This window comes from Montipora capricornis, chromosome 9 (assembly GCF_036669925.1).
Source record: "Montipora capricornis isolate CH-2021 chromosome 9, ASM3666992v2, whole genome shotgun sequence".
Lineage (NCBI taxonomy): Eukaryota > Metazoa > Cnidaria > Anthozoa > Scleractinia > Acroporidae > Montipora > Montipora capricornis.
In genome coordinates this window covers 12,791,183-12,803,682 of record NC_090891.1, presented here as the reverse complement: position 1 = coordinate 12,803,682, position 12,500 = coordinate 12,791,183, and the positions used below count along the sequence as shown (strand labels likewise).

Genomic DNA, 12,500 nt, shown 5'->3' with positions numbered 1-12,500 from the left:
ATTGGTTTTCTCTACTTTTAAGATGTATCATGTGCCTATTGTCAGCTTTTGTTTGGTTCTTAAGGATTTTTTCGCAACTAGTTACTGAACATTGTGTAAACCAACGAACATCTTGTGGTGGTCAACATCTTGTTTTGAAACTGAACTTTATTATTCCATATTGGGAAGAATCGCCTCTCTCTTATGAAATTGACTATTTTTCATGGTATCTTTAATTTGTGTATGGGTCAAAAATGCATGTACATGAAAGCAAGTACCGGTAGATACATGTAATATCAACAGCTGTAAGTTCATGCTCAGTACAGTTTACTTCAGTTTTGTACAAGTATCGTAGAACACATTTCTTGAATGGTTTTGTAAGTTCTAAGACACACTACTCTTTCATGTTTTACCCCAGTCAGTTTTCATGTACTGCTTAGTGTGTGTCAGGTGTTGGATTGTGTATTAGTGAAGCAACTAAAAGGAAGTCACAGTTATGACTTTATTGTTGTTCTGCGACTTGAAAACCATACATTATGTAATTGAACTATGTTTTGGCTCAGCAAATTTCTTCATATATTAAAGAAGATCTCTATTGTTTTATTAAGTGTACCTTGTCTCAAACAGGGTATTTCTCAATGGTATTTTTGTTAAGCAGACAGTATGAATCATGCTTTTCAAAGAATGTCTGGTAAAAGATACCTCTGGATTTGCACACACTAAAGTACCATTAAATTAAGTACCTTTTTTATGGGGATATGACAAATTGAGCGAGTAAATTATTGTGTAAGACTTTCTCAGTGACTCTGAAGGCCTAGCCAAACAGATTCAACATACTCTAGCATTCTTCAATCCAACAAAAGTATTGCACTTGTTTGGCCATCGTGTTGAATGATGTTGACTGATTTTGGATGTTACTGTTTAATGAAGTTTGATTTTCATCAAAAAAAATCTTTAGTAAGATCATACTATCACCATGAAAGTGAAAGTTTACTGCAGCTGTATTCATAGAAAGATAAGGTTGTTTTTTGCTTGCCTCTCTATTCACAGGTATCTTGTAGACTGCCGATGGTTTAAACAGTGGAAGAAGTTTGTTGGATTTGATACATGGGATCAATTTGGGGTTGGAGATCAGTTGAACCATCCTGGTCCTATAGATAATTCAAGTTTGGTGGCAGGTACAGTATATTACAGCATATCATGTACATTTAAGAGGAAGAAATTATGTACTAATGCAACGTTAAGATGGCTTAGAGTAAAATAATAATTAAATAATTAGTTTTCTTGGAGGGAATTAGAATTTAAGATGGGAAGAGAACAGCCAATATTTCAGGTGTATTTACTGAAACTCTTTCTCTCCTAAAGTCTTCCCCATCAAGGATGTAGCTAAGAATAAATTGATCCGGTTGAAGGTTCTATTGAGGCCGTAATTTCATGCTCTGAGCAAGATTGTTCCCAGTGTCTCACAACACGTGGCATTCTTCAAGATGGCGAATACGGGGGGCAACCCTAAAACCCGGAATCCGGAATCCGGAATCGCAGTACAATACAGAGAGTAAAAACTATCCTAAACATTCATAAAAGCTAACCTTAGGCCTAATTAGGCCTAAACAAACGTTTTTAGGCCTAATTAGACCTAAGGTTAGCTTTTATGAATGTTTAGGATAGTTTTTAACGTTTTTAGGCCTAATTAGACCTAAGGTTAGCTTTTATGAATGTTTAGGATAGTTTTTACTCTCTGTATTGTACTGTGATTCCGGATTCCGGATTCCGGATTCCGGGTTTTAGGGTTGCCAAATATGGGTAAAGAGAAGACACGCACACTGTACTTAAAACAACGCTTTTATTTCTTTTTTAGTATCGATAAATTCTAGTGATAATTCAATATACTAACAGCACTTATGTCCAGGTTTGACCCTAATTAGATGCACGCCCAATTTTGACATCCAACACAAAGTGTCCCTTTAAGTCTAAGCATTTGCTACCTATTTTCAACAATAAGGTAAGGGTAAAGTTAGCGTTATTTTTAACTTTGGGTAAATGCAGCAGTTAATCTTCACTTAAAGAGCAGCGTGTGGGGGACACTTTGTGACATAAATTGTCTGTATTCTGAGACACAAGTGATGTTGAAGTTGGCTAGAAGAGCAAGGGGACACTTCGTGACGCTTATTGAAATCGCGTGCATCTAATTAGGGTCAAACCTGGACATATCTCACTAACAGATATTCATTTTTTTTGTTAACACATTGAATGACATTTAAACTTTGTAGAGAATAATTCGTGATTTTCTCAGTCACTTCATTAGTCTCCTTCACAGCCATCTTTGGGGATGTCACACAATGCTCCCCCGAAAGGAACGGCTGCTCACATTGGAACCACATTCCTTTCTCTACGATTGAGCCAATCACAGCTACAGTACAGCCCAAAAATAATGCACGCGCAATAAGTGGCGCAAGAACACGCAAGCAGTCAAAAGAAGTTAAATTGCGGTTTATCCGCAAGAACATTCAAAGCACAAGAAGATAGAAAGCTTGCCGCAAGAAGCTGCAAGAAGTTACGAACTTAACCGCAAGACTCAAAAAGCGCAAGAAGTTAGCTGGTTCAACCGCAAGAGTAGTCGGTGTTACTTGTCTGAGGTGATTACGGATTATGTTTTCCAAAACATAAATCGCTTTCAAAAGGAAGGGATATAATGCTATGTTTCCTCCTATTGGGAAACATTCGATGGCCATGAGATCAGAACTCGATGTTTGGTTATCCCAATTTATCGCAGGCTGTATTTTACGCACTCGCTTAAAAGAAAGACCGGTGAACGTGAATGTTTCAAAGCAGTAACTAATTTCTGCACTTTCAGAAAAAAAAACCTTCAATCATGCCATTAACTACCAACAAGCAGGCTCGCAAGCATAACAAACCACGTCTAAAGAATGAACATTTGTTTTAGATCGAACGCGAACGGCATTTGCATATGATGCCGGGAAGATGACAGCGTTATGTGCAAGCAAATGTTGTGTGATATCTTCATCGGCAACAGAAAACTTGTGGTATCATAACAATACTTATACCAAATAACAAACAAAAGCTTCTGCATTTATAACTCCTTTCAGAAACACTTATCAAGGGAACTACATTGTAGAATGTCACCTGCGAGATCGAAAGCGAGGAGAGTGAATGTTTCAAAATGTGAAATGCACATAAATGCAAAGATTCAATAAGACCGCTTTGAAATTTGCTTGTTTCATTCCTGTTTGGTATCATTATTTGCACATCACCAGGGAAAGACGAGCAATAACAATAATTGTGTTCCTGCAATTTGCATAACAACCATTACGCTAAAAACAAGTTGGTCACGCTTTTGTCACGTAATTCGCCGTGGCGTACTTGTTTTCTTTTGGCTTTGTTGAAATGGATACAGAAGACATCAAAACAAAACAAGTTCCCCATCAAATTGCCTTAGAGAATCTGCCTCTGTTGGACTCCAGGGCACATCAAACTTGATTCATGCTTATTTTATTTTTTTCTCAGTGAACGCGAACAATCACATTTCTGGTTTTAGGTGACGATCGTGAAATAAAGCCACGTGCTCGGGAGCAGACAACAATGAAAATGGCCAGCTTCAAAAATTCAGTCTTGTGAGTCCGCTTTCACTGCATTTTCCTTGAGATATTTAAACAGGAATGCAGAGGAAATTTCAAAGATTCGGACAGGAATCAATTCTAGCTTCACATTTATGTGAATTTCACAACAATGAATTCCTCTACATGTACATTCGCGGCCACAGTCCTACAAACGGTTTGCGTGGAAAGCCATTCTCATCACTACAGTGTACATGTACCTTGATAAACATTTCTTTGACTGGCATTTTTGGGTAGCAAAAGGGTTTTGTCTGATATTTATTCTGATTGCTATCATGCGACTAGTCTTCGTGCAAACGTAGTAAAAAATCAACATCATTGTGACGTTTGTTACATATACATATAACTCCCAAGATTCGACCGTGCATTGCCCTGAAAAATTTCGTCTTGTTGCGAGTTTTGTATATCACCTTCTTTCTGACATGTTGCTGCAAAGAAGTTCTTGCGGTCAGGATTTTTTAACAGAAAGAAGCTCTTGCGGTGTCAACTTCTAACCGCAAAGAAGTTCTTGCGGCTGGTAGGATTGTGGCGCAAGGAGCCGCAAGAACCCGCAAGAAGTTGCCGGCTTGCAGACGCAAAAAGAAGTTCTTGCGCTTGCATTATTTTTGGGCTGTACTGTACATTTTCTGGAACTCTATCGTGCGACTCGATTAATAATACCTTTCGTTTCATCAATGCACTTGATCAACACAAATGTGACCTCTCACGGGAAAACATACACTAACAACTTTCCAGGAAACAGGTTTTTCACACGGCTCCCTCACGGGTTGCTCATGGCTTGTAAAGTCGAGTGAACGAGTGGCACTGCACAATCAAACGGGTTCCCAGAAATCCCACATGAGTGGTCGAAAAATTTGGCAGGAGTGGGTCAACGTTTTGTTTCTGTTGCTATGATTTCATGGGTTAACGCAAACGGCTCTTAAAAAATTATGGGTGACCCGAAAACACTGACCCCGGTCCATGGACCCCTCTGCGGACTGGGTCCACGGAGTGCCTCACGGACTGGTCCACGGACTACCCTTACAGACCCCCTATACGGACCACCCTAAAACAACATAGAAATGAAAATAAATAAAAACTAAAGATTTGACGTACCAGTTGTCTGGAAAGACCGCTTGTGTCACTTGTGTCGGCGAAATCTCAACCATAACGCTCCGCAAATTCAACAGACTAAGGCTCAGGCTCGGGTACAAAGTCTATTAATGACATATTGCCCCTTCCTTCGTTGTGGACCGGAATCCTTTGAAAAAGATTGATAATAAGTAAGTTCTATTTGTATTTTCTTTCTTTCCCTCTGCCATTTTGTTCGGATCATTCTCCCGCGGGTTTGTGAACTCGCCCCAGGCTTCACGATCTCTCTGTCCTGAACAAAATGGCGGAAGAACTTAGTTTCAAAGCACTCCGGTCAACAGCGAAGGAAAAGGCAACACCTCAGCCGTAATGGCTGAGATTTCACCGGCAAGAGTGGTCTATCCAGACAACCAGTATAAACAAATTTTCAGTTGTTATTTAGTTTTAATTCTATGTTTTTTGGGGTGGTCCGTAGAGGGGGTCCGTAGAGATAGTCCGTGGACCGGTCTGTAAGGCAGTCCATGGACCCGGTCCGTAGGGAGGTCCATGGACCGGGAGTCAGTGTTTTCGGGTCATCCAAAAATTATAGTCGTTTGGACGAAACTTGACCTTAAAAACGAAAAGCGCAAAACTGTGCTAAGAAGAACTGAGACACCAGAACGAGTAATAAAAAAAAAAAGGAACTTTATTAAAACTTCACCTCCAACTAAAATTAAGGAAACATCTATGTAATATGTATATATGAGTAATAAATGAAATGGGCATCTTGGCATCACGGCTATGAACAACAATGAGATTGAGAAAATTTAATTTCCTTTCAACGTCAATAATTATGTAGATGCCCACATAATTTCACGAGTTTAGAAGCTTGTAAAGGTCAGCAGTCTACTGCTAACAATACAACTCATATGAAAATAATTATTTTGTTTAACCAGGTAGTCGTAAGCGATCAAAATCAGCAAACAAAACAGCCGCGAACCAGGAAAGGTTAGGGCATTGAAATTCCAAGGAAATTTTTTTGAAACCTATCCAACAGCTTAACGGTGAAAAATAAAAATTAATATTTATTTTTCATCCGCGAAAAAGATTATAATTTTTTCATCACCCTGGGGAGATCGCTTGGGAAAAACGTGAAGATCGAAATATTATTCGCATTATTAACGCATGAGTTCCCACATTCCTTGCAAAATTTGCATAGCACAAAAGAGAAAAATCATGTGACGGGTAACGCAACAATCAGTTCAACTCATGTTATCATGGCGGAATGCAATCAAGACATGCTCGGAAATGAAGAAATAATTGCCAATGCAAAAAGGTTTTTACGAGATAGATGTGGGTGCCCTTGTGGTGTGAAAAATGGTCCCCGTTGCCAGCAGTTTTCGGAGGAAGTTGTGTTTTTGAATATAAACAATTGCCTGGAACTGACAAATGCTAAACTCGACCTTGTGATTCTTGCTAATATTCATAAAACCTTTTTGAAGCGCAACAAAATAATTAAATATATAGATAACAAGCATAAGATTCGATGCGAAATAAATCGATCGATCGATGAGTGATCAAACAAGAAACAACATATACCGGTAATGCATAATTATCTTGAGTCCTTTGAAAGAATGATTCGGTTTTGGTTTTATGGTGTTGTTTGAACGAGTGGATGCTTCTCCAAACGAGTGTTATGCCTACCTGGTTCAAACAAGTAGACTTTTCTAGCAAAGGAGTGGGCATTTTTTTACACTGCTGACCAGGTTGGTTGCACGAGTGAGCCAAGCCACGAGAACGGCTTAAAATTAAAACCTCACGGGTGTCACACGGCTTCTACACAGAATTCCCGTCATACACGGAGTGTCGTTAGCGTACGTTTTTGTGTGAGAGGTTACAAATACAGTACCATTCGAAACTATCACTGCATTTGCACGCGGTGATACCTCGTCTTTGCAGACAGTGTTAACCACGAAATCACCTAGGTTGGACAAAAACCGCAGCCAAGGCAGAGACGAAAGCAACCGAATGCCGCGACCGATTTAATTGCGGTAATGTGCCGCAAGAAAACAATGATGCTTTGCAAAGCATTGTTCAATGTTATCACACCTAGCTCCCCAAGGTAAAGAATGAATACGCAAACTGTTTTTCACAGCACCGACGCATCACAATGTGCTGTCATGAAAGCCTGTTTTGTTCGTCTCATTTCACCGTGACAGCTGAGAACAGAGAATGTTGATAACCATCACGCCTAATTCTTACATCTTTATATTTAATAATTTGTAAGTTTTTCGCTGTCATGATGAACATTTCTGCCAAAGGCGTAAAAAGGACATTTCTTTAAAAAAAACTGTGTGGATTATGCGTAACTTAAGTCGCCACCAGTGCAGTCCGACAGGAGATATATTGAGAATCAAACGTGCTTCAAATTATGTGTTCTGTCCAAATAGAAATGTTTATGGGATAGTTGTTGAAAAGCTCCAACTTTGATCTGAACCTTATTAATGACTCGAATGTTATACCAGGGAAGAACCGACTGTATTCCCGAAGTTGTTAAGCAACTCCTTGTTGTGCGTTAATTACGATCATTTCTGATTCAAAATATTCAAAATATTAAGTGACAGGTCATTCAGCGGTTGAGCTTGAAATTCAGAAATATTTATTCCTCTGAATTAGATGTAGAAAGATTAACTTAAATTTTAATGCTTCAACAACCACACTATAGAGGAGTTCAAGCCTCTGCCAATTTGGCGAGTTAAAATGTAAAAAAACTAAGCTGCATGCTTCCGTCACGCAAGCAAGAGCGATAGCTCATGAAATATGATGTTTGATGCGAACTGCTTAAAGTGGTACTATGACGAAAATCGCATCTTTCCTATCTAAGCCATTTTGAAACATAAGCAAGTAGTCTGCGTGAGAAGAAAAATGCTGTTTACTTTTTTCAAATATCTCTTTTCGTTCCAGAGATATTCGAGTTTTTAAAATATGCAAATTAGCCAAGTGATGATGTCATATACTCAACCAAGAATATGCAGATTTCTTTGATTGCATTTGCTCTATAAAACCCTCTCTTAACCGCGGTGTAAATCAACTGGAAAAAATCTAGGTGAAACCTTGGTTACCGTGGACGAGGTTTTACCTCGGTCAAACTGCAGATTGAATCTGCGGTTGCACCTTGTCAGAACCGCGGCAAATGCACAAATAGTTTCGAGCGGTACTGTATGCAGGTCTGTGGTTTGTATTTTTCAAAGCGACCGGGTTGACCATGAGTGGAGAATAAGTGGAGAACTGAAAGAATGAAAAATATAATCACATTATTCAATATTTTTATTGACTTCAAAATGCACAATTTTATTAAATTCACATATTCTCAACTGCCACTTTGTGAGAAAACAGAGCTGAAACCAAAGCAAACAAATGTCTTGTCAAAATCTGACTGCGTCTGTGACAACAAGGCTTTGTATTACAGTAGATGAGGCCTGGGTCAAAACACAGATTCGATCTGCGGCCAGAAACCAGGAAAATGCACAAATACAGTCATGTACATGTAGTTTCCAGTACTGTATACTGTTGCACAATTATGGGTACTGTTGCCGCTGAAAATAAATACTCTTTCTTGGGCGGTCGAGATTTTTTCGGTGTTTCAATCCAAATACATGTACATACCTACATGGGACTGCCAGAAAATCGCAATGAATGATTTTCCTCACACTCAATTGGCTTACCTTTTTGGTTGTGAAGTGAAGTGAAGTGAAGTGAAGTTTAAGTGATGCTATTAGTTTCTCCCTCGGGGATTTTCAGGAGTAATTAGCAATGCTTTTTATGATGGGGGACTTGAGCCAGACTGCTTATTACACAGTTTACAATTAATCTTAGGAAGTGGAAGATGCCCCCGTTCAGATAAGGTTAGACCACAACACGGGAGACTACGTCCCCTACTCTTATCAAAATAGTGAGTGGGTTCTTTAATGTCCCATACTATTTAATTTCCAACAAGGGCTATGAGATGGGGCCTTCGGTTTACAGTCCTTATCCAAGAAGACTTGAAAGTCTAACCATTTGCAGATGTAATTGCAAAGGCAGCACTTTCTCCTCAGTTATTTTAAGATCCTGAGTGCTGTTCCCGCATAACAGCCCAATGCTCAACCAACTGAGCCACCCGTGTTTCGATGGGAAAGAAATGTGGTTCCAATGTGATCAGCGGTTTCTTTCAGGGGAGCGTTGTGTGACATCCCGAAAGGGACTATCACTTCGATCAAAGGCCAAAATTCAGCCGGCGATCACCCCTATCTCAAGCAGCCATCTTCACCGGCAGCTGCTGCCTAGCGACATTCCTGCCCCATTGATAAATTGTTTGTTAGTGTGGTGGTTACTTAGTCAGACCAGATCAATTTAGATGTCTTATGTAGAAGACAACAGCAAACCTTGGGCAATTAAACGCAGTGGCATAGAGAGGAGGGCACAGAGTTCCTGTTGTTGGGTGGCTTAAGTTAATTCCTGTGAAAATGACGTACTCTCCAAATTTTTTTCAAACTTGGCACAACTGATATTCATACACAGGACATTTTAAAAAATGCAATAAAAAGATTGGGTCACCATGCTTGTTTTCCCACTGTATGCTCTTTATTCTAAGTGTTTTTTACCAAATTTCGCGAGAAGCGTTCGAAACTAGATCAACTGGAAAAATTGTTGTTACCGGTATGTAGCAAAAGCTACTGAATATTACTGAAACTTGAACCTGCTTGTTTGTCCAGGCTATAATCCTTTAGAAAGTGATTTCAAATTGCTCAGTCTTGCAAAGAAATGTGAGCAAATTGGACCACTACAGTCATGACCTTGCACTCAGTGTCAGGCTCCAAATGCAGTTTCAGGTTGTTTATACTGTAGGTACATGTAAATACTACAACTTCTACTATCCAACTTTTTTCTCCTTAAAATATGTCTTCTGTGTACCTATTATGAGTAAATAAAACCATTTAAAATGGGAGGTCCCCTTGCTCGTTTCTTCGCAACGTGATGATAAGTGAATGGCAAAGGGGGAATTTCGGCTTCGAAATGATAATTTTCTGCAAACGGACGGGGCGAGTTCCAAAACAACACCTTCTTAACCGTGAAGAGTTATCATGATTGCACTTAAAAACTCTTGAACAGCAAAAGCGGCCTTTGTTGCCTCTCTTCAGATGGCTGGCGAGAAACGACGCCATCTCCGAGGTCGCAATGTTATGCACAGTATGAGATGCGCTGTGCAAAACAAGGGAATCACCTTAAGTGACAACCTTGTTAAAATTATTGTTGAACATAAGTCATATTGTTATGCAAAACCGGTCTAAGGCATTGCTAATGTCAAACGTACCTCATAGCTACATGTACATGTATGTACATGTCACTTCTTGTGACGTGAAAGTACATGTAGATATCCAGTTATTTGGAAGAATGAAGAAATCCTACCTATAAACAGTCATGCATGTTAACAAAATTTGTGTCTGTAATCATTTTATTTTCCTATTATGCATCAAGATGATGGCAGTACTCTGAAGGAACATCTGATTGATGGACTAGATTATAACCTACTGCCTGAAGATGCATGGTTTAAACTTGCATCATGGTATGGAGTCACATCAGATCAACAGAGTTTCCAAAGGAAAGTTGTTGAACATGGCATGTATGTGAAAAGCTGTAAGGTTGAGGTATACCTTATGGGATTTAAACTTTCAAGACATTCTGATTCTCAAACATTGGTCACAAGGCAGTTCAGTAAAGGAGATACTGTTGGTGAGTGCTTTTCCTTAATAATATTAAATGGGCTTGGGTATTAATCTACATGTACTACACCTACACATGTGTAGAACCCTCAAATTTAAGATCTATACAGAGAAATCATGTGTTCCTATTTATAGATCATCAGAAGAACATTTCATGTACATACAGTATCTGTTAAAGTACTGGTATTCTAAATGAGAAAAATGAGGAATTTGAGTGCTTATCAGGATTCCCAAATATCAGTAAACAGAAAAGTTGTCTTGGAAGATACATGTACTGTAATAGTTACACTGTACATTGCAACAACAGAGGTGAAGATGATGGTTTTGTAAGAGAAAGATCATCACAATTACATGCAATGGGAAAAAACTTGAGTAGTTGTGAAGTATAGACTGGAGTCTGAAAAAATCCAGGCTTGAACAGGGGCTTGAACCAATCACCATGCCATTGCACACACTATTGTATCCTACATACATAACATACATACATACATACATACATACATACATAGAGGCTTTTCAAAGACAATAATGTAAATTTAAATAAGTACAAAAATAAAGATAAGATTACAACAATAAAAATTTACTTTAGAGTGCCGATGAAGTGAAAAATATATTTTTCTTATTTTAAAGTCCTTTCAAAATGATGAAGAATGGTGTTTCTATTTTGGAAGACCTTTTATTCCAGAGATACATGTATAAAAGTGCTACTATGATCGAAAATCACTTCCTTTTTTTTGTTCAGATTTTGAAAGCGTGTTTGCTTACCTCGCAAAATTTTGAGCTTTGAGTTTTATCCAAACTAAGGCTGTTTACTTTGAGTGTACATTTGTAAATTTTGGATTTCACGGTCCACCATTACTCATGTTCAAAACCGACCAATTGGCCCTCAGAGGGTTGGATCTAGGGAAAATGACGTCATTCACTCACTAGCTTAAAATTTCAGTGTGTAAACGCAATTTATATGTAAAACACAGGTTTAAAAGCCTGAAAGCGTGAAACTCCCATGCTGCATATTAATTCGGCCACGTACACTCGCATTGCATTCTTAAACGAGATGCTTCCGTGAAGCATTCACTGGGTTGCCTGTGGTACGTGTTACAGAAAATCAGAAGGCACTGAATTGTGTGGTATTGAACTACAGCATTCCAGTCTCTGAAGAATAACAAATAAAAGAGAAGCGAGAAACATTGGCTTCTGGGCTGACATGTTGATAAATTTCGAGTTCCCTCACAACTTCTTTTCACCACAAGTTTAAAGTGCCCCTGTGACCAAAAAATCAATTCATAATTTTCTTTGGATTTTAAAACAAAACACTAAGTGACCCACGTTTTAAGCTTTGATTTCAAAAGACACCTCTTTATTTTAACTGTAATTTTCCTATTTAATGGTCCGCCATTACTAACATTATGTTTTTGAGAGAGCTGGATCGAGGAGAAAATGACGTCAAAGACTCACTCGTTTAAGAATGCAATACGTGTGTATGCCGCAGAATTAATATGCAGCACGGGGGTTTTGAGCTTTCAGACTTTTTAACTCGCGCTTTGCATATATAATAAGCTGCGTTCACATGCTGAAATTTTAAGCTAGTGAGCCTCTGACGTCACTTTTCCCTGGATCCAACCGTCTGAGGTCCAATCGGTCAGTTTTGGATGTGAGTAATGGCGGACCGTGAAATCCAAAACTTACACTCAAAGTAAGTGGCCTTTGGATAAAAATCAAAGCTCACAATTTTGCCTGTCAGGTGTTAAGCAAACACACTTTCAAAATCTCAAGGAAAAAAGGAAGTGGTTTTTTTGATCACAGGGGCACTTTAAGCGTGCCCTCTGAGCATCTGACAGCTTTGTAATACCAAAGTTCACTGAAGTTACTCCATGTCCAGCAGAGTTAGTGTTTGGATGGGAGACCAAAACAATATACCCCTCATAAAACAGAAGCATCAGCCGAAACTACTATCAACGCTAACAAATGCAAACTCAGCAAGGTACATATTTTGTTAGCTTGCTTTATGCAAACAAGAACATCATTCTAAAAGCTTATTCTATGCGAAAAGTAGGTTCTGGAGGTAATTTTGAGA

General features: G+C 38.8%; 1 protein-coding gene across 4 annotated transcripts in view; it reads left to right on the top strand.

Annotated features, from left to right (window-relative positions):
• LOC138017033 (ubiquitin carboxyl-terminal hydrolase 15-like) overlaps positions 1 to 12,500 on the top strand; it is a 167,775-nt gene that overhangs the window by 253 nt on the left and 155,022 nt on the right. For all 4 annotated transcript variants that reach the window (XM_068864243.1, XM_068864241.1, XM_068864242.1 and 1 more), the window contains exons 2-3: positions 1,030 to 1,157; positions 10,182 to 10,436. In XM_068864243.1, coding sequence (XP_068720344.1) covers positions 1,030 to 1,157; positions 10,182 to 10,436 — 383 coding nt within the window. The remainder of the gene's footprint in view (positions 1 to 1,029; positions 1,158 to 10,181; positions 10,437 to 12,500) is intronic.